Source organism: Lathamus discolor, chromosome W, assembly GCF_037157495.1.
Source record: "Lathamus discolor isolate bLatDis1 chromosome W, bLatDis1.hap1, whole genome shotgun sequence".
NCBI classification, from domain to species: domain Eukaryota; kingdom Metazoa; phylum Chordata; class Aves; order Psittaciformes; family Psittacidae; genus Lathamus; species Lathamus discolor.
The window spans coordinates 24213766-24232973 of NC_088908.1; the positions used below are offsets into that span (position 1 = coordinate 24213766).

General features: G+C 43.4%; 1 protein-coding gene across 7 annotated transcripts in view; it reads left to right on the top strand.

The window, feature by feature from the left end:
- The first annotated feature begins 11513 nt into the window (after nt 1-11513).
- The window catches only part of LOC136004322 (72 kDa type IV collagenase-like), a 47601-nt gene continuing 39906 nt past the window's right edge, over nt 11514-19208 (top strand). For all 7 annotated transcript variants that reach the window (XM_065660729.1, XM_065660733.1, XM_065660728.1 and 4 more), the window contains exons 1-3: nt 11514-11837; nt 16372-16598; nt 18207-18355. In XM_065660729.1, coding sequence (XP_065516801.1) covers nt 11694-11837; nt 16372-16598; nt 18207-18355 — 520 coding nt within the window. In that variant the 5' untranslated portion in view covers nt 11514-11693. The remainder of the gene's footprint in view (nt 11838-16371; nt 16599-18206; nt 18356-19208) is intronic.

Below are 19208 nucleotides of genomic sequence, written 5' to 3' on the forward strand. Positions count from 1 at the left end.
TCTGAAATTCAGAGGGGACAAACAGGCAATGACCAGCTGCACACAGAAGTGTCTGAAATTAATTTCTAACCAAATTCACTAAGGCTTTATGATTTCTCAACTAACTAGCAGAAAGCTCAACAGCAATGAATCGGAACACATCAAATTCAAGTTACAAGAACTCAGTTTGGGTTAGGTGTCCTGTCTCTGCTTCCTCCCAGCTTCTTGTGCCCTTCCTCACTGGCAGAGCGTGAGACTAAAAGTCCTTGAACGGAGTAAACATTACTTAGCAACAACTGAAAACACCAGTGAGTTATCAGCGTTGTTCCCAGGTTGAAAGTCAAAAACACAGCACTGCACCAGGTAATAAGAAGGAAAAAAAATGACTGCTTCAGCTGAACCCAGGACAAAGCCGTAAACTGACACTACAGAACCTAGAAGCAACACATACAAGATGTTACATACACATTCCACAATAGTTTACTCGGAGACACACATCCCACTGCACCCAGTTACAGACAGCTGACTCGGTAATCAGAGGATCAAGAGGATCAGCTGCTTTCTTGAGATCTTAATTGTCCTGATGATTATTCATTTATTCAGCCTAGCAACAGGTTTTAATTTAAAAATTGAAACCCCACTAAGATAAATCCATCATTCTCCTGTGGCCTGTGCTCACTGACACTCTGCCCGATGTATTCCTCTACAACCATGAGGAAATTATCAGGTTTTGATAAAACTCTGGAATTAGTGACAGTAGGAATTGCTGCAGTGCATTTTGGGAGGGATGACTACTCTGCCAGCAAGTTACCTAGGGCAATATCTGAAGTCTAACCCTGAACTGATAAGTGCTCCTGAATAATTTCAAAAATATTTTTCTGAAAGAGAAAAAGCCTTTGATAAAAACAGCATGTTAATAACCAATGTGTGTCTCTTATCACAGTCAGATCTACTGAGATAGGTATCTTAAAGCTCAAAAAATACCATTATTCCCTTTTTACCGTTATTAATGAAGCATGTCCTTAAAAGAGGCATTTGCCATTGCAGACTGTGGTTTCTGCCATACAGTTCCTATTAATGCATGAAAATAGGCATTTTGCTGTGGTTTAAGCCCAGCCAGTAACTCGGAACCACGAAGCCGCTCGCTCACTCCCCTCCCCCCCTTCCTCCACCCACCCCCCGAGGGATGGGGAGGAGAATCGAAAGAATGTAACTCCCACGGGTTGAGATAAGAACAGTCCAGTAACTAAGGTATAACACAAAACCACTACTGCTATCACCAATAATAATAATGATAAGGGAAATAACAAGGGTAGAGAATACAACCGCTCACCACCCGCCGACCGATACTCAGCCCGACCTGAGCAGTGATCTAGCCCTTCTGGGTAACTGCCCCCAGTTTATATACTTGGCATGACGTGCTGTGGTATGGAATACCGCTTTGGTTACTTTGGGTCAGGTGCCCTGGCTTCCCCTCCTCCCTGGCAGAGCATGAGACTGAGAAAATCCTTGGTCAGAGTAAACATTACTTAGCAACAACTGAAAACATTGGTGTTGTCAGCATTGTTCTCAGGCTGAAAGTCAAAAACACAGCACTGCACCAGCTACTAAGAAGGAGGAAAAATGACTGCTACTGCTGAACCCAGAACACCGAGTTTGCCTTTACCTGAAGTAGGAATAACCCAGACTGTCTTCCCCAGATAATTCTTTATGGGCACCACAGGAACTTTATCCCCTTCTTTGGCCCAACTGTCTATAAAGTTGTTCCAGAAATGAGTCTGACTCTATTCTTTCTGGGGTGAAGTGTCACCACAAGACTTGTTTCTCAAGGCCCAGGATAGTGTTCCGGGCAGTGGCAGGGGGCACAGCATATGCTTCCAGCCATCTGGTAGTTTCTTCCACGATGGTAAGCGCTTGCTTTTGCGGGTTGGTGGGAGTGTGATATAGTCAATCTGCCAGGCCTCCCCATGTTTGTACTTCAGCCGTCATCCTTCATGCCAGAGAGGCTTTAACCGCCTGACTTGCTTAATTGCAGTACATTTCACATTCATGAAAAACTGGGCAAAACAGTGTCCATCGTTAAGTCCACCCCTCTATCAGGAGCCCATCTATATGTTGCATCTCTGCCTTGATGGCCTGAGGTCTCACGGGCCCACCATGGTAAAAATAACTCACCCTTATGTTGCCAATCTAAATCCATCTGAGCCACTTCAACCTTAGCAGCTTTATTCACTTGTTGGTTGTTCTGATGTTCCTCAGTGGCCTGACTCCTGGATACATGAGCATCTACGTGGCATACCTTCAATACCAGGTTCTGCACCCAGGCAGCAATATCTTGCCACAGTGCAGCAGCCCAGATGGGTTTACCTCTGCATTGCCAGTTGCTCTGCTTCCATTGCTGCAACCACACCCAAAGGGCATTTGCCACCTTCCATGAGTCAGTAGAGAGATAGATAAAGTACTGGTCATTTTCCTCATTCAGCAATGTCCAAGGCTGGCTGGATGTCTTTCACCTCGGCAAACTGACTTGATTCACCCTCTCCTTCAGCAGTTTCTGCAACTTGCTGTAGGGGACTCCACACAGCTGCCTTCCATCTCCAATGCTTTCCCACAATATGGCAGGACCCATCAGTAAGCAAGGCATATTGCTTTTCACTTTCTGACAGTTTATTATATGGTGGGGCCTCTTCAGCACCCATCACCTCCTCCTCTGGTGACATTCAAAAATCTTTGCCGTCTGGCCACTCCATGATGACTTCTAGAATTCCTGGACACCTGGGATTTCCTATTTGGGCTTCTTGTGTAATTAGTGTGGCCCACTTATTCCATTTAGCATTGGTTGCATGATGTGTAGAGGAGACCCTGCCTAGTGATACTGCTTGTGTTCGCTGTGAGCAAATAAATGACCTGCTCAGGCAGGTGGCTGAACTGAGGGAGGATGTGGAAAGGTTGAGAGCCATTAGAGAGTGTGAAAGTGAAATAGATTGGTGGAACCACACCCTAAGGCAAGGGCAGAGGGAAGTGGTTGAACAAGTTATGGATCCCCTTCCCTCCTACCATCAGACAGAAGGAGAGAGCTTAATGGACAAGGATGGATGGAGGGAGGTTCCTCCTCAGAGAGGTAAGCGAAAACCCTCACAATCCCTTCCTCCCTCCCAATTGCCCTTGAATAACAGGTACGAGGTCTTGGAAATTCAGGGCCAGGTGAATGGAGATGGAGAAGCAAATCTATCTAGTGAGTCACCCAGTGCTAGTCACTCACCCCCATGCCTCAGAACTTCCCCAACCAAGAAGAAAAGAAGAGTAATTGTGGTGGGTGACTCCCTTCTGAGGGGAACAGAAGGGCCCATTTGTCGACCGGATCCACCCCACAGGGAGGTCTGCTGCCTGCCTGGGGCTCGGATTAGAGATGTTAAAAAGAAACTCTCTGAACTGGTGCAGCCCTCTGACTACTATCCGCTGCTGGTTTTTCAGGTTGGCAGTGATGAAATTATTACGAGGAACGTAAGGGCAATGAAGAGAGACTTCAGGGCCCTGGGACGGCTGGTTAAAGGGTCTGGAGCGCAAGTGGTGTTTGCCTCCATACCTGTTGCAAGTGAGGGTGAAGGGATATATAAGAAGACTCTGCAGGTTAATGTATGGCTACATGACTGGTGCCAAAGGCAGGGGTTTGGGTTTTTCAGTCACGGGCTGCTGTATGGGACACCTGGTTTGCTGGTGACAGGCGGGATACACCAGTCCCAGAGAAGAAAAAGGGTTTTGGGGCAGGAGTTAGCAGGGCTTATTGACAGGGCTTTAAACTAGTTAGGAAGGGGGGAGGGGATTTAACTGGGCCTGTTGGGGACAAGCCCAAGAGGAACATGCTAGGGATTGAAGGATGGCGGGCTAAGGAGGACTATCAATCTCTTGTTTCACTTGTGGGAAAGGATAGCTTTTTAGACCCTGTCCCGCAGGGGAAAAAGGGTACTAGGACTGGCTCCCTGAAATGCCTGTACACCAATGCACGCAGCATGGGGAATAAACAGGAGGAGTTAGAAGTCTGTGTGCAGGCTAAAGGTTATGATCTAGTGGCAATTACAGAGACATGGTGGGACACTTCACATGACTGGAATGTGGTCATGGATGGCTATGTCCTTTTTAGGAAAGATAGGTCAGTGAAGCGAGGTGGTGGAGTTGCTCTTTACGTGAGAGAGCAACTAGAATGTATTGAGTTCTGTCCGGGGTCGGATGAGGAGCAAGTGGAATGTCTGTGGGTACGAATTAGGGGACAGACTGGCACGGGTGATACAGTTGTGGGGGTCTATTACAGACCTCCTGATCAGGACGAAGGAGTTGATGAGGCTTTCTACAGGCAACTGGAAGTAGCCTCGCGACTACATGCCTTAGTCGTCGTGGGGGACTTTAACTACCCCGATATTTGCTGGAAGACTCACACAGCCAGTCATTCACAGTCTAGGAGGTTCCTCGAGTGCATTGATGATAATTTCTTAATGCAAATGGTGGACGTACCAACTAGGGGAGCAGCGCTGCTAGATTTAGTACTCGCCAACAAGGAGGGTTTGGTTGAAGTGGTGACGGTCAATGGCAGCCTTGGCTGCAGTGACCATGAGATGGTGGAGTTTAGGATCCTGTGTGGGAGGAATAGAATACCTAGCAAAGCCACAGTTCTGGATTTCCGAAGGGCCAACTTTGGCCTCTTCAGTCAACTGCTAAGGGAAGTCTCATGGGAAAGTGTACTATGCGGTAAAGGGGCTCAAGATAGTTGGTTAGCATTCAAGGACCGCTTCTTCCAAGCTCAGGATTGGAGCGTCCCAATGAGTAGGAAATCAAGTAAGGGATCTAGGAGACCGGCGTGGTTAAACAAGGAGCTGCTGGGCAAACTCAAGTGGAAAAGGAGAATCTATGGATTATGGAAGGAGGGGCTGGCCGCTTGGGAGGAATATAGGACAGTTGTTAGAGGATGTAGGGAGGCAATTAGGACAGCTAAGGCCTCCTTGGAACTCAATCTTGCTAGTCGGGTTAAAGACAATAGAAAGGGCTTCTTCAAATACATAGCAAATAAAACTAACACAAGAGGCAATATAGGCCCACTGCTGAACGAAGTGGGTGCCCTGGAGACAGAGGATATAAAGAAGGCAGAGGTGCTGAATGCCTTCTTTGCCTCTGTCTTTACTCCTGCAGACTCTCCCCGAGGGCCCCGGATTTCTATAGCCCCAGAAGGAGTCAGGACAAAGGAGGAGTTTGCTTTGGTAGATGTGGATTGGGTTAGGGATCAGCTATGCAATCTGGACATCTGTAAATCGATGGGTCCGGATGGAATGCACCCACGGGTGCTGAGGGAGCTGGCGGAGGTCATTGCTAGGCCACTCTTCATCATCTTTGGTAAGTCGTGGGAAACGGGCGAGGTGCCTGAGGATTGGCGGATGGCAAAGGTCACACCAGTCTATAAGAAGGGCAAGAAGGAGGACCCGGGTAATTATAGACCGGTCAGCCTTACCTCCATCCCTGGAAAGGTGATGGAACAACTTATTCTTGACTCCATCTCTAGGCATATCAAGGATGAGGGGGTCATTAAGAACAGCCAACATGGTTTTATGAGGGGGAAGTCATGTATGACCAACCTTATAGCCTTCTATGAGGAAGTGACTAGGTGGAGGGATGATGGTAGAGCGGTAGATGTAGTTTTTCTTGATTTCAGCAAGGCATTTGATACTGTCTCCCACAGCATCCTCATAGATAAGCTAAAGAAGTGTGGGCTTGACGATCAAGTAGTGAGGTGGATCGAGAACTGGTTGAAAGGAAGAAGGCAGAGAGTTGTGGTCAATGGCGCAGAATCTAGCTGGAGGTCTGTGACTAGTGGAGTTTCTCAGGGGTCGGTGCTGGGACCGGTGCTGTTTAATATTTTCATCAATGACCTGGATGAGGGAACTGAGTGCACCATCAGCAAGTTCGCTGATGACACAAAACTGGGAGGAGTGGCTGACACACCAGAAGGCTGTGCTGCCATTCAGCGAGACCTGGACAGGCTGGAGAGTTGGGCGGGGAGAAACTTGATGAAATTTAACAAGGGCAAGTGTAGTGTCTTGCATCTGGGGAAGAACAACCCCATGTACCAGTACAGGTTGGGGGTTGACCTGCTGGAAAGTAGTGAAGGGGAAAGGGACCTGGGGGTCCTGGTGGATAGGAGGATGACCATGAGCCAGCAATGTGCTCTGGAGGCCAAGAAGGCAAATGGCATCTTAGGGTGCATTAGAAAGGGTGTGGTGAGTAGGTCAAGAGAGGTTCTCCTCCCCCTCTACTCAGCCTTGGTGAGGCCACATCTGGAATATTGCGTCCAGTTCTGGGCCCCTCTGTTCAAGAAGGACAGGGAATTGCTTGAAGGAGTCCAGCGCAGAGCCACAAAGATGATTAGGGGAGTGGAACATCTCCCTTATGAGGAGAGGCTGAGGGAGCTGGGTCTCTTTAGCTTGGAGAAGAGGAGACTGAGGGGTGACCTCATCAATGTTTACAAATATGTGAAGGGTAGGTGTCAGGATGATGGAGCTAGGCTTTTTTCAGTGATATCCAGTGATAGGACAAGGGGCAATGGGTGTAAACTGGAACATAGGAAGTTCCACGTTAACATCAGGAAGAACTTCTTTACTGTAAGAGTGACAGAGCAGTGGAACAGGTTGCCCAGGGGGGTTGTGGAGTCTCCTACACTGGAGATATTCAAGGCCCGCCTGGACAAGTTCCTGTGTGATGTACTGTAGGTTACCCTGCTCTTGCAGGGGGGTTGGACTAGATGATCTTTTGAGGTCCCTTCCAACCCTTGGGATTCTGTGATTCTGTGATTCTGTGATCCAGCCCAGGACGGGCAACCGGGGAGCAGGGGGAAAGATGGGAATGTCTCCTTCATACATTGAACCCCTGAGGAGAAAAAAAATAAGATGCGTAATTGCTAAAATTTCTCATTACATGCCTCCCAAAGTATAGAGGTGATGATCACGCTGACAACGCATGCCAGACCAGTTTCATGATCAATGAGTCTATTGCATTATGGGTCATTACCATGAAGTCCATTGAAAAAAGAACCTTAGCCCAGGCCCTGAGCTAATAAACACTAAACTAGCAAATTCCTGCTGCAAGTAAGGTATGACATTCTGAAACCCTGAGACCAAGCACGACAACTCTGAGAGCAAATTAATCAAAATTGTGATGAGTGACTATTAGTCTAAAACAACGAATGCTTACCAAAAAAACCATTAGACACACTCTATTCAGATCTGTTGTTATCTCAACCCTTCATGCCCCACTTTGGGCCCCAAAAAGAACTGTTGTGGTTTAAGCCCAGCCACTAACTCAGAACCACATAGGTGCTCCCTCACTCTCCCCCTTCTTCCTCCCTCTGCTCCTGGAGGGATGGGGAGGAGAATCGAAAGAATGTAGCTCCCACTGGTTGAGATAAAAACAGGCATAAAACAAAACTACTACTGCTACCACTAATAATAATAATGATAAGGGAAATTACAAGGGGAGAGAATATAAGACTAAGAGGGGAAAAAGAAAACAATAAACACAAGTGATGCACAGTACAATTGCTCACCACCTGCCAACCTATACCCTGCCCAACGCGAGCAGCTATCTGGTCCTTCTGGGTAACTCCCCTCAGTTTATATGCTGGGCATGATGTGCTGTGGTATGGAATACCCCTTTGGCTACTTGGGTCAGTTGTCCTGTCTCTGCTTCCTCCTGGCTTCCTGTGCCCCTCCTCACTGGCACAGCATGAGACTGAAAAGTCCTTGACCAGGGTAAGCATTACTAAGCAACAACTAAAAACATTGGTGTGTTATCAGCACTCTTCTGTGACTAAATTAGAAAACACAGCACTGCACCAGGTACTAAGAAGGAGAAAAATGACTGCTACGTCTGAACCCAGGATATATTTTTAGTTGCAATATGATAGGACTTCCACTCTGACAAAGAATTGTCAGCAGTGTTTATTTTGCTTTGCTTATCTGAAAGGGAGCACCTCAGCCAGGATCTAATAAACTGCTGCTGATTCTCTGTGCTAATAGAAGAGAACACCTTCCACTGGATGTTCAGAAACTCAGTAGACTGGTTCACCCAGAACCCATAAATGCAATATTCCATAACGTATTATGTTTTCTAATTGAACATAACTTGCTTAACTGCTCACCAGCTGAAGTTTACCAGCAAAACTGCAATCAAAGGTGAGAAACAATGCCCCACTGCAGGTCTGTGCGGTTTCTGTTCTGCTGATTTTTTTGAGGAAATGTATTTAGAAGGTGACCTCAACCTACACTCACTGCCATCAAAGATAAGAAACAAAATGCAGGAGATTTTCAAACTTTGCAGACCTCACGGTCCATTCAAAATTTTCCTTGTCCATTTCTGATTTGACATTCATTAAGACACACTGAGAATTGATCATTCATTAGATTTCAGTGAGGCTTCTGAGTTCAACTGGAATGTGCCAGGATACATTTGGTTTCACTGCTAGATGAAAGCTACTAAGCCATCATAAATTATCTTTTCATTCCGATGGAAATGACATGGTTCTTATGCTTTAAGATTTACAGTAGCTCTTGTCCTAATGCAGAACAGAGAGAGAACTGCAGAAACTTGCAACAAAACACATAGCTTCTCCTTAATTAAGGAAGTGAAAATGCTAAGACTGACCTGGCACATCTAGTGAAGGCTTTCTTAGCCTTTTATCTCTTACAGTTTCATGTGGTTGGACACGAAGACGAGCTGTCATCACAAAGCAGGAGAGTTACTCCCCACAACCAAGTGCAGGGCTGTGGAAAAACTGCATCATATTTTAAGAACTACTGTTTATTAAGACAACTCTTAGAAATGACTGTGTGGTTTTGCTGATAGAATCATAGAATAGTTAGGGTTGGAAAGGACCTTAAGGTCATCTAGTTCCAACCCCACTGCCATGGGCAGGGACACCACCCACTAAACCATGTCACCCAAGGCTCTGTACAACCTGGCCTTGAACACCACCAGGGATGGAGCATTCACAACTTCCCTGGGCAACCCATTCCAGTGCCTCACCACTCTTACAGGAAAGAACTTCCTCCTTATACCCAATATAAACTTCCCCTGTTTAACCCATTACCCCTTGTCCTATCACTACAGGCCCTGATGAAGAGTCCCTCCCCAGCATCCTTATAGGCCCCCTTCAGGGACTGGAAGGCTGCTAGGAGGTCTCCACACAGACTTCTCTTCTCCAGGCTGAACAGCCCCAACTTTTCTCAGCCTATCATCTTCATATGAGAGGTGCTCCAGTCCCCTGCTCATCCTCATGGCCCTTCTCTGCACTTGTTCCAGCAGTTCCGTGTCCTTTTTAAGTTGAGGAAACCAGAACTGTACACATTATTCCAAGTGAGGTCTCACGAGAGCAGAGTAGAGGGGCAGGATCACCTCCTTCAGCCTGCTGGTCATGCTCCTTTTGATGCGGCCCAGGATACGGTTGGCTTTCTGGGCTGCAAGCACACACTGCCGGCTCATGTTAAGTTTCTTATTGACCAAGCATGGGGAAAAACTAAAAAGATTATGTCATTTCAAAGCCAAACCAATAAGGGAAAGTTGTTCTCTGCAACTCAAGTGCCATTGGAATCACACAAGAAAGGATGAGAGGGCATAAATACAAAGCTTACAAAGAAAGCTCCATTCATGTACAAAGTCCCTGTAACTCCTCTTTTCTGCTTGAGCATTAAGTGCTGCTTCCCATGGCCGATTCACCCAGTGGCCGTGCATACCACTGCCGTGCTGGGTTGCCAGTGGAACTGTATGGGAAGTAAAAGCGTCTGCTAATGCTTCCTCCCTGAACCCCTCAGCCCACCCTTTGAAATCCTTCCTTTTATATGAGACTAGTCAGTTTTTGGTATCACCAAAAGTCAGGAGAATAAAACTCCTTAATACCAATATAGCAGTAAGAAGCAGGCATCATTTATTACGGTGCTGGATAGGGGATAGCTCCTCCGGACGTGCATGCTGATTCTCACAGGTTTCTTGCTTATAGGCATTCATCTCATACATATTCTATTCTATGTACATTATAATTGCCAGAAATCTTATACATATTATAATATCTTCCCAGAACTAATTAACATAGGTTACTACCCACTAGAGCATGTGCTGTTATTTTGGGTGAGGGTCCCAAGGGTCTTTGGGACCCCTGGTGGCTGACCTTCGCCTGAACTCTAGTCTTCCTTTTATGGTCTTAGGTTGGCTTCTCTTCTGACTTCGGGAGGAATGGTTCTCAGTTCAATGAGCTGGATAGGCAAAGAATGTTCTTTACCCGTTGTCTTGTTCCTTCTTGACATATGTATAGTTTTGTTCAACTTGGTGGTTTGCTTCAGCTAACAATCAGTAAAACGAGTCCTTTCCTATCAATGGATGATGGGGTGCAGTTAGCAAAATAGCTTGATATTAGCTTAAATCAAAGAACTGTCAATATTCATTATTTACAATTAAATATCAAAATAATATGAATACTGAACACCAGCAAAATATTTCCTATTCATTACCACCCTATTTGGTAACAAGAGTTGTATCTGAAAAACTTTTACTTAACATTCAGTGAAAGGCTGTGACAACCTTTATGCTGACATGCAGCTCAGAGGAACAGAGATGGCTGGACTCATGCTTAATAAAAACTGTAGACACTTGGCTGGCCAGAACACAGTTTGCATTCATGCAGAACTGCCAGCCTCCTGTCTTAAAAAGTCATGAGCCAAGTGCCTAGATTAGGGATATCCAGCTACAAAAATATTCCTCTTGCAATAACATCTCAAAGTTGGCAATATTATAAATGACACAATAAAAGACTGCCCGTGACAATGGCTGTTTTACATAAAAATTTCAGACTTAGGCGGCTGCACCAGCAGACCAAATCCCAGAATGTAGAAACCCTGATTTTTGTACAGTTCCCCTGACATCGATCACTGAGGATAATTTCTATTGCTGAATCTGCCTGATTGTCTCTCACCCTGCAGCTTAAGGTGATACATGGTGCCTGTTGGTGGCAAAGACTCAAGCTGGTTCTAAACCCAAACAAGCAACAAGAAACTTATTCAGAACTCTGCACAGAGCAGGGAGGCAGGACACTGGCACCAAGTGCAGGTGAGCCCTGTGTACACAGACCTACAGTTTGTGCAGCCTGAGCAGCAGTGGGGCAAGTAGCCTCCCTGGTCTGTGCAGGCTCTGCCTCAGAATCCCTCATCAAAATGTTTCCTGTAAGGCACTGTGAAGGAGTGCAACCACATATGCCTAATTTTTTATTTTTTATTTTTAATTTAAAATATATGTAGGACACTTCACCTTCAAGATTAAGTCGGATTTTGCCTTTTTCTGCTCTCTGGCATAACAAAACACTTTTACATATGCAAATGAGGAGAAAATGCAGCTTCTTTCAGCAGTAATAAGTATCTGCCTGTTGCTACCTTAAAATCACAGCAATCACATCTGGTAACTGCCCTTTTCTCATGTTTCCACTAGTTTTCAGACTTGCTCTTGTGGTAGCTTGAGGCTGTGCATCTGGATGTTTTAAACACAAAGGAATTGCTAGAGCAAGCAAAAGAGAAAACGGTGCAGAGAGTTAAGATGTGCAGATAAGCAACTGGTGCACTGTGTGGCTAAAGGAAGGGACAGGCAGGAGGGGAAAAGCTTTTTCCAAAGAGGAGAGCACAAGTTTAGGCAGAATGAAGACTCACAGTGTCTGTGGCTTCATTTTTAAAGTGATATTAATTCAAGTGTATCTTTTAAACAAAGCTTTAGCTGCACCGTCACCAATCATTAAGTTTCCTGGAGACAGCACTCCCAAACCAGACAAAGAACTAGCAGTGGTAAGTGTTGGTTTCATCTTTGCTTCAGATTTCTATTGTTGTTTCATAAGCAGATGTTTGCTTCTTGTTTCAGCTGAGGCAAAGGAATGACTATAGCAGAATCTCTGGAAGTGCCAGCTAGCTAGCTAGCAAAGTTATCAGCTTTCAAAAGTTAAAACTAGTGCCAAGTAATGTTTCTTCTCAATTTTTTTAAAGCCAGCAAAGAAAGTTTGGGGTTTTTTTCTTCCTTAGGTCTGAACATACAAAATAATTTCATTCAATCATCACGATTATAATTGGAAGATTGAAATGGCAAGAGGGGAGAAGGGCAAATAAGAGCCATCTAATCTTTTTACTTAAATAAGTAGAAGTGAGGGCTGTGGAGACTCACTTAATGCATGCATCACAGCTCTCAGCACAAACACAGCTTCGAGGGACACTCAAAGGCTGGCTGGAGGCTCAGAAGCCATTGTGACTAGTTCAACTTTGAAAAAAAAAAATCACATCAGAGGCTTAAAGAAATATTTTTTTCCAAATTCAATCTGGAACAAAAAAAGGAGTTTGGATTTGTGTGACATTAGCAAATTATAGCTATAACTCTACAGCATTTTATTCTAACCTTAGTTTAGCCCTGTGGACCTTCATAAAAATGACATTATGAGGAAGTCCATTTAAGGGGAGATTGAGATAGATTATCCTTGTTTTAGCATGTAAATTATAGACATTTCTCTTCTTCAGCAGTAAGTCCGTTTTAAGGAAGATTGAGATAAACTATTCTTATTTTAGGACATAAAGGTTTGAAAATGGATCACTTTTCTTGAGGAGTTGGTGTGCATTTTGGGAAAGCTTGCCAGGTTAAAGAAGGTCTGGGGGAGGGTAGAGGGAATATTTTCAGATGGGAGCTGTGGGGGAAAGTTTGGGAAAACACAAACTGACCCCTAAAGGACACTCCTCTGCCTTTAACAAAACAAATTCACCCAAGGTTTTTCCTTAGGAGCACAGCAACCAGGGGGTGGGAGGCAGTGCATGTGGGAAAGGAGAGTGGGGTCCCAGATATCTAGTAGTTGTTTAACCACTCTTAAATAACCTGTTTTCTAGGACATGGTCAGGCTTTTATTCAATAACAGCAATCCACATCTCCCTTCATCTCCGTTTCTTTTGAACAACCTATTTATTACGTGTACTCAAAGGAAAATTACAAGCTGGTTTAACACTGCAGTTCTTTGTCTTCCTTGTAGTATTCTTGGGTAATGCTAACTGGCTGCCTAAGCCTCACACTCTCCATCGGAACAGCCCCAACACTCAGCATCAGAACACAAATTGCTATGTTGCAGCTGGACCCTGTTTCATTAATGGGCTGGATCAAAATTCCAGATCACCATAGCTCCCTGCTGACTCTGGGGAAACTGAATTGCGCAGCCTAGGCCAAGATGTGGTTTATACTACATGTTCTTCTCATAGAACAGCTGGTTATGTTCATTTCTCATCTTCAGTAAAAACTCCATTTTAGGAAAAACTGAGAGGTTAGCTTTTATTTGTAATCCTAGCAAGTAAAATTCTTTACCATGCCTCATCTTATATTTTTGGTTGTGTATCTTACTCCCAAACCTAAAATAGCAAGAGCAGCATCCTGCTTCTTCAGTAAACTTCAGTTCTGATGTATAGCCTATATTATATTATGGTAGCTTACTGGGAGATGCACATAGAAGCATAAGAAAATCTATCAAGCTACATTAAAATGAAAATTGTGATAAGAACAGGTCCTCCAGACTGGCTTGTTTGATTATGTTCTTAATGCATTTCACATAATTTTCACCAGGACCCATTAACTATGAGTAGACAGAAGCTTAGTGGTAGCAAAGGTGAAACCATTCTGTGTCTGTTATTTGCCAGTGCCAGTCTCCACTGGAGAAATGGTACATCAGAAGTTATAAAAATCACAAAACCAAGGCACAGTCTGTGCTTAGTCAGTAGATGGATGAAGGACCTGCTGAAGGAAATGGTGTAACATCTTGATAAATCCTTCTTTTGAGTAAGCTCTGAACCATTTCCTATTCAGGGCAGATGAGGCACGCCAGGACTTAATGAGGAAGGTGGTGAAATACAAGCTTGACCAAACACAGTCAGCAAATAACCTTTGCTGTATTTTGCTGATGTAGTGGCCTTATCCCATCTCCTGGGTGACTTTCAGTCAATTAATTAGGTACACACAGTAAGGTTTCCCTCAGAAATACTTCCTGGCACAAGAACTTTGTGCAGTCATTTTGTCAGGCTTCTTGAAATCCTCAGAAATAATTCTCCCTGATATCTGATATATTTTTGGCAAATATACCTTTACCTTATTTAGGATGCTTTCCTACCTTGGATTTGTAGTTAATATTTTGGATACAATACCTGAAGGATGCTTCTTCCTCTGCTACAGACCGGTTTACCGTAAAGATCAGTAACTTAGAATCATAGAATCATAGAATAGTTAGGGTTGGAAAGGACCTCAAGATCATCTAGTTCCAACCCCCCTGCCATGGGCAGGGACACCTCACACTAAACCATCCCACACAAGGCTTCGTCCAACCTGGCCTTGAACACCGCCAGGGATGGAGCACTCACAACCTCCCTGGGCAACCGATTCCAGTGTCTCACCACCCTAACAGGAAAGAATTTCCTCCTTATATCCAATCTAAACTTCCCCTGTTTAAGTTTTAACCCGTTACCCCTTGTCCTGTCACTACAGTCCCTGACGAAGAGTCCCAACCTTCCTGTCTAACAGCATCATTGGCAAGGACATTTATCAGCTCCGTGCCATGCTAATCACCAGTTTGGTTGCCCTACACATCAGTTTGGGAACATTTGCCTTTTGACATGGCTGTAGCTTGGGTTTTTTAGACCTAGGCATAAAACTATTGCAAACCCACTTGAGTGTGGAATTCCTGAAATCTGTGAGCAAGAGAACCATAAGATCCACTTTACTGGATAAAACCTACAACTCCAGATAGCTTAGTCAAGCTGTTTAGAACCTGTGAATGAAAATAATTAGGTAATGAGATGTCATCATTGTAGAAATACCTAAACTAACATCTTCATCATAATCCATTTATCTACTCCTCAGTGAGGAGATAAATTCAACATTCTAAAGTTGTATGTAATCTAACCAATGTGAATGAGCCCACCTGTGCTCCAGTCCAAGCTAAGGCAACAGCTCAAGCTACAGGTTTTCTCAAATTCAGCCTGGATTCAAACACTGAATCCAAAACCTGCAGCTGGCCAGCAGCCTGTTGTGTGGCCGTGCTTGCTAGTCTCCAGTTAGGAACAGAGTTGATAAAGGATTTTAGACAGTTGCTGAAGATATAACTTCTTGTCACTTTTTTTTTCATTTGAATGACTATGGTTTTATGGTGGGTTTCACCACGTGCTAGAGACTGCCAGGCATTCTCTCTGGGTTGGTCCCTACCCCGAGAAGCTCATAGTTATTCAGTCAACACTGAACTTAAGGGAAAAAATAAAAAATACTAAATTGTTTGTGTGATCTCACATGTGTATTGCACAAAAGGCAGAGACCATATATGGATAATCAGGACCACAACTGTTTATCTACAGTTTAACATAAATACACAACTTGCCAACACACATCTGAAAGACATGGCTGCTTACCTAGAAGAATTGCCAGGGAATAGACTAACCCATTGCTCCTCTGGGATTAAAGGCGGCAGCAGACAGACAGACTTTTCTTTTTTTACTGAACTACACCTGCTGATTAGGCCATACTGATCAAAATGGAAAGTGGAGGAGACTTGGGTAGGTATTATTTTAGATAAGAGTTTAAAATAAGGGGATTTGTGCTGTCTGTTTGATCCTCTATGGCCACTGTTTTCAGAGGAGAGAGAATTTTGTGATCACCACCATGGGTGTATCACAAACATCAGCCTTGTCGTGATCTGCTGGAGCATTCGATGGAGTTTTAAGTATGCAGATACTGATTGGCAGCAGTGTCCAGGCAACTGAGTTGCTACCAAAAACCTTCTTCTTCAGGTCTTTGCAATGTTTGATTCAAAAGCAAACTCATACAAGATTCAAATAGCTCTACATGGTTTGACAATGGTGTGTGGTTTTTTCTTGGCAATTAATGTGGTCTCATTTGTGTGGTTGCTTTGATACCTTGACAAGTTTCTCAATAGTCCAGAGTCTTCCAAGAAAAAAAAAAAATAAATACTGTAAGCAGATTTATGCATCATAAAGAAAACCAAAAAGATAAACCCATTTTTACTTTGTAGTTCTACATTAAAGCTCTATGCTCTACTTACTAATAAAGCAACTCAATAAGTAAAACTGATAGCTAATAGTGGAAGTGATTGCTTAATTAGCAATGTTGTGTGATCAAGATTGATTTGTATTAATTAAGGAGATCCTGCTGGTCCCTCAGTTACTAATAATAGTAATTTTGAAAAGAAAACTTGCAAATTATAGATGGAAAGCTAACATGGAATTACAGTATTTATTTGTAATAACTATTTCTTTTATGAATTTTAAAGTCTTTTTTTTCTGTGCTTTTTTTCCCAAGCAATACCTGAATAAATACTATGGGTGCCCAAAAGACAATTGCAATTTATTTGTCCTGAAAGATACTTTGAAGAAAATGCAGAAGTTTTTTGGGCTGCCTGAAACAGGTGATTTGGATCAAAACACTATTGAGACAATGAAGAAACCTCGCTGTGGTAACCCTGATGTAGCCAATTACAACTTCTTTCCAAGAAAGCCAAAATGGGAGAAGAATCATATAACATACAGGTACTGACCAGTGGTGTTGGGTTTTGCTTACCTATAACCATGGCACTTGTAAGAACACATCAAACCAGACATTTGCAAGTGTAGTAGCTGCTTAGAGGGCTAGACAGGATTTCTTGAATTAGGATCTCTCTGTGTTTGAATAACTACCAGATGTTTTAGCAAACACCTCTGAAACTTCACATTGTAAAATTTCAGCAGTAATCATCTAATGATCAACTTTACAGTTCTGGTTGGGACTAAAGAGATTTTGTTTTTATCTTTTGCTCTGCTGCAAGCATTCAAAGGGAACTGGAGCAGCAACGTCTCACCTGCCCACCTGCTCAGCAGGGACCACAGTACTTAGTGACTGCAGAGGCCGTGTAGGAGGACAAGCTCTTTTGCAATCAGCAGTCATAAAAACGGAGGTCATCAAATAAATTTTAAAATAAAATAATCATATTTTGGATACATATGAAGACATGATTTAAAGCAAACCTATTGCAATAGGTTTGGCATGTTTTAATTTCTTACTCTTCAGAGTTAGGGACTAATATATCTCTCACTGAAGTCAGTAATAAAAAGATTCTCACTACCTTAGGTAGTCCAAAAACAAACTTGTAGCACCAATGAGAACAAAATAGCAGATTTGTCTTACCTGCTTGATCTCGTCTGCTGCTCCCTCACAAGTTAGGACTCAAAGCATCCCACATCCTGTGACTAACCTAATAAACACTGAAAAACCCATGGCAGCTCTCACAGCCCCCACTTGCTGATGTGCTTCCTCTGGTTCGTCCTCATTTTCCTTAGGCACGAAGTAGTTTCCCTCCCTATGCACAACCCCAGCAGCAAAGAATTAGAAACTTGTCTTTACATGGAGGTTAGCTGGCTATAATATAAGGCACTAAGAAGAAAGAAGAAGAAAGCAATGTGTGGCTTTCCCATGTCAGGCCTATGGTTCTATCTTACATGCTTTTACCTCCTTACCTCCTATCTCTCCATGTATCCTATTGCCAATGTAACCAGCATACTGGGAAAGGATTAGCATTCAACTGGGATGAAACAGTTAACAGCTTTCATCCCAGATGAAACAGGGAAATACAGTTAACTACAAAAGTGAGGGAGAAGGGCTATTTTTCTGTTAGTATTAAAGAGCAAAACAATCCACACTTGAAACTTTCACCTCATTATTGATCTCTTCTTCTGGCAAATAAATCTTACGTATCAAGATGTCCTTGTATGTTCATGTCTAAGGTGACAGTATGACTTGCCAGCACCTCAGTGCTGATGCAAAGCCCTGAATATTTTGTGCAGGGCTCACTGGCATGGAGGCCTTACTGCCATGCAGCCCTTACTGCCATGCAGCCCTTACTGCCATGCAGGCCTTACTGCCATGCAGCCCTTACTGCCATGCAGGCCTTACAGCCCCTGGCTGTGTAACTTTCTTCATTTTACTGCATCAATCCCAAAGGAAAATAAATAGTAAGCACCACATCTAAACACACATCTTGCATGCAGCAGCATTATCTCTTAACCAATTTCACTACTGAGCCTACTCAGCATTTTGATCAGTAAACAACAAATACTGGGAGGGGGTTTATGTGTTATTTAACTCTTCCTTTTACCACTAAGGATTATAGGCTATACCCCAGATTTGGATCCTGAGACAGTAGATGATGCCTTTGCTCGAGCCTTTCAAGTCTGGAGTGATGTCACACCACTGAGATTTAACCGAATAAACAATGGAGAAGCAGACATTATGATTAATTTTGGCCGATGGGGTATATTTTTCTATTTTTACATATGTTTTTTGTTTTGTTCCTCTCATTAATCCTAAGTATTGGAATGATCTACCCTCAATAAGTAGTACCTGTGAGCCTTTCTGGCAAACCTTGTCCTAGTTTGCACTTGGCTTATACAGGCTAAGACCTAATTTCACTAAGATTTGTTTTTCTTTCTTATACATGAGAGAGAGAAATATTTATACAATTTCCTTATACCATATTTATCTTTCCAAAAGAGAATTGCTAGGGGCAACATTTTATTTTTAAATTTACAAATCAGAAATAGAACTGTGAAATATTGGTACAAATCTTCAGATGATGTGAGCTGGCTTCCTGCCATGGAAGAGAATGGAATGCCATTGTACTATTTATAGCTCCATACTCAGTTTTCCAGTGATAATGGTGGAAGTCCTAACATATTGGAGCTTAAAAATGGATTCGTGCCTTTCAATTTTGACTCCTTATCTGGTCTCTGTTCTTTAGCACGGCAGAATGCAGGCTTTCAATGCAATCTTTGGTCTTGAGGAGCTTAAAAATATGGATCAGAAGCTGAATTATGGTTTGAGTCCAGCCGATGATAGGTGACTTGATTCATTTTTGTTGTACATGCCTTCTCAATTAATTTTGGTTTTCCCTGAAAGAAGGTTTATAGCTTTTCAGTGTAAACCTGGGGCATTTTAACTTCTTATGCAGGGTCACAGAATTTTTAATACTAATGAAGATACTTGTGCAGCCAATCACTTGGGATTGGAAGTGAACAGTTTAAAGAATAAACTGAGCTCTTTGTAAAAACTTCCATTTCTGGCTGGTTTTCAGTGCTTTAGCTACTGATGAGTTTACCTCAAAAGCT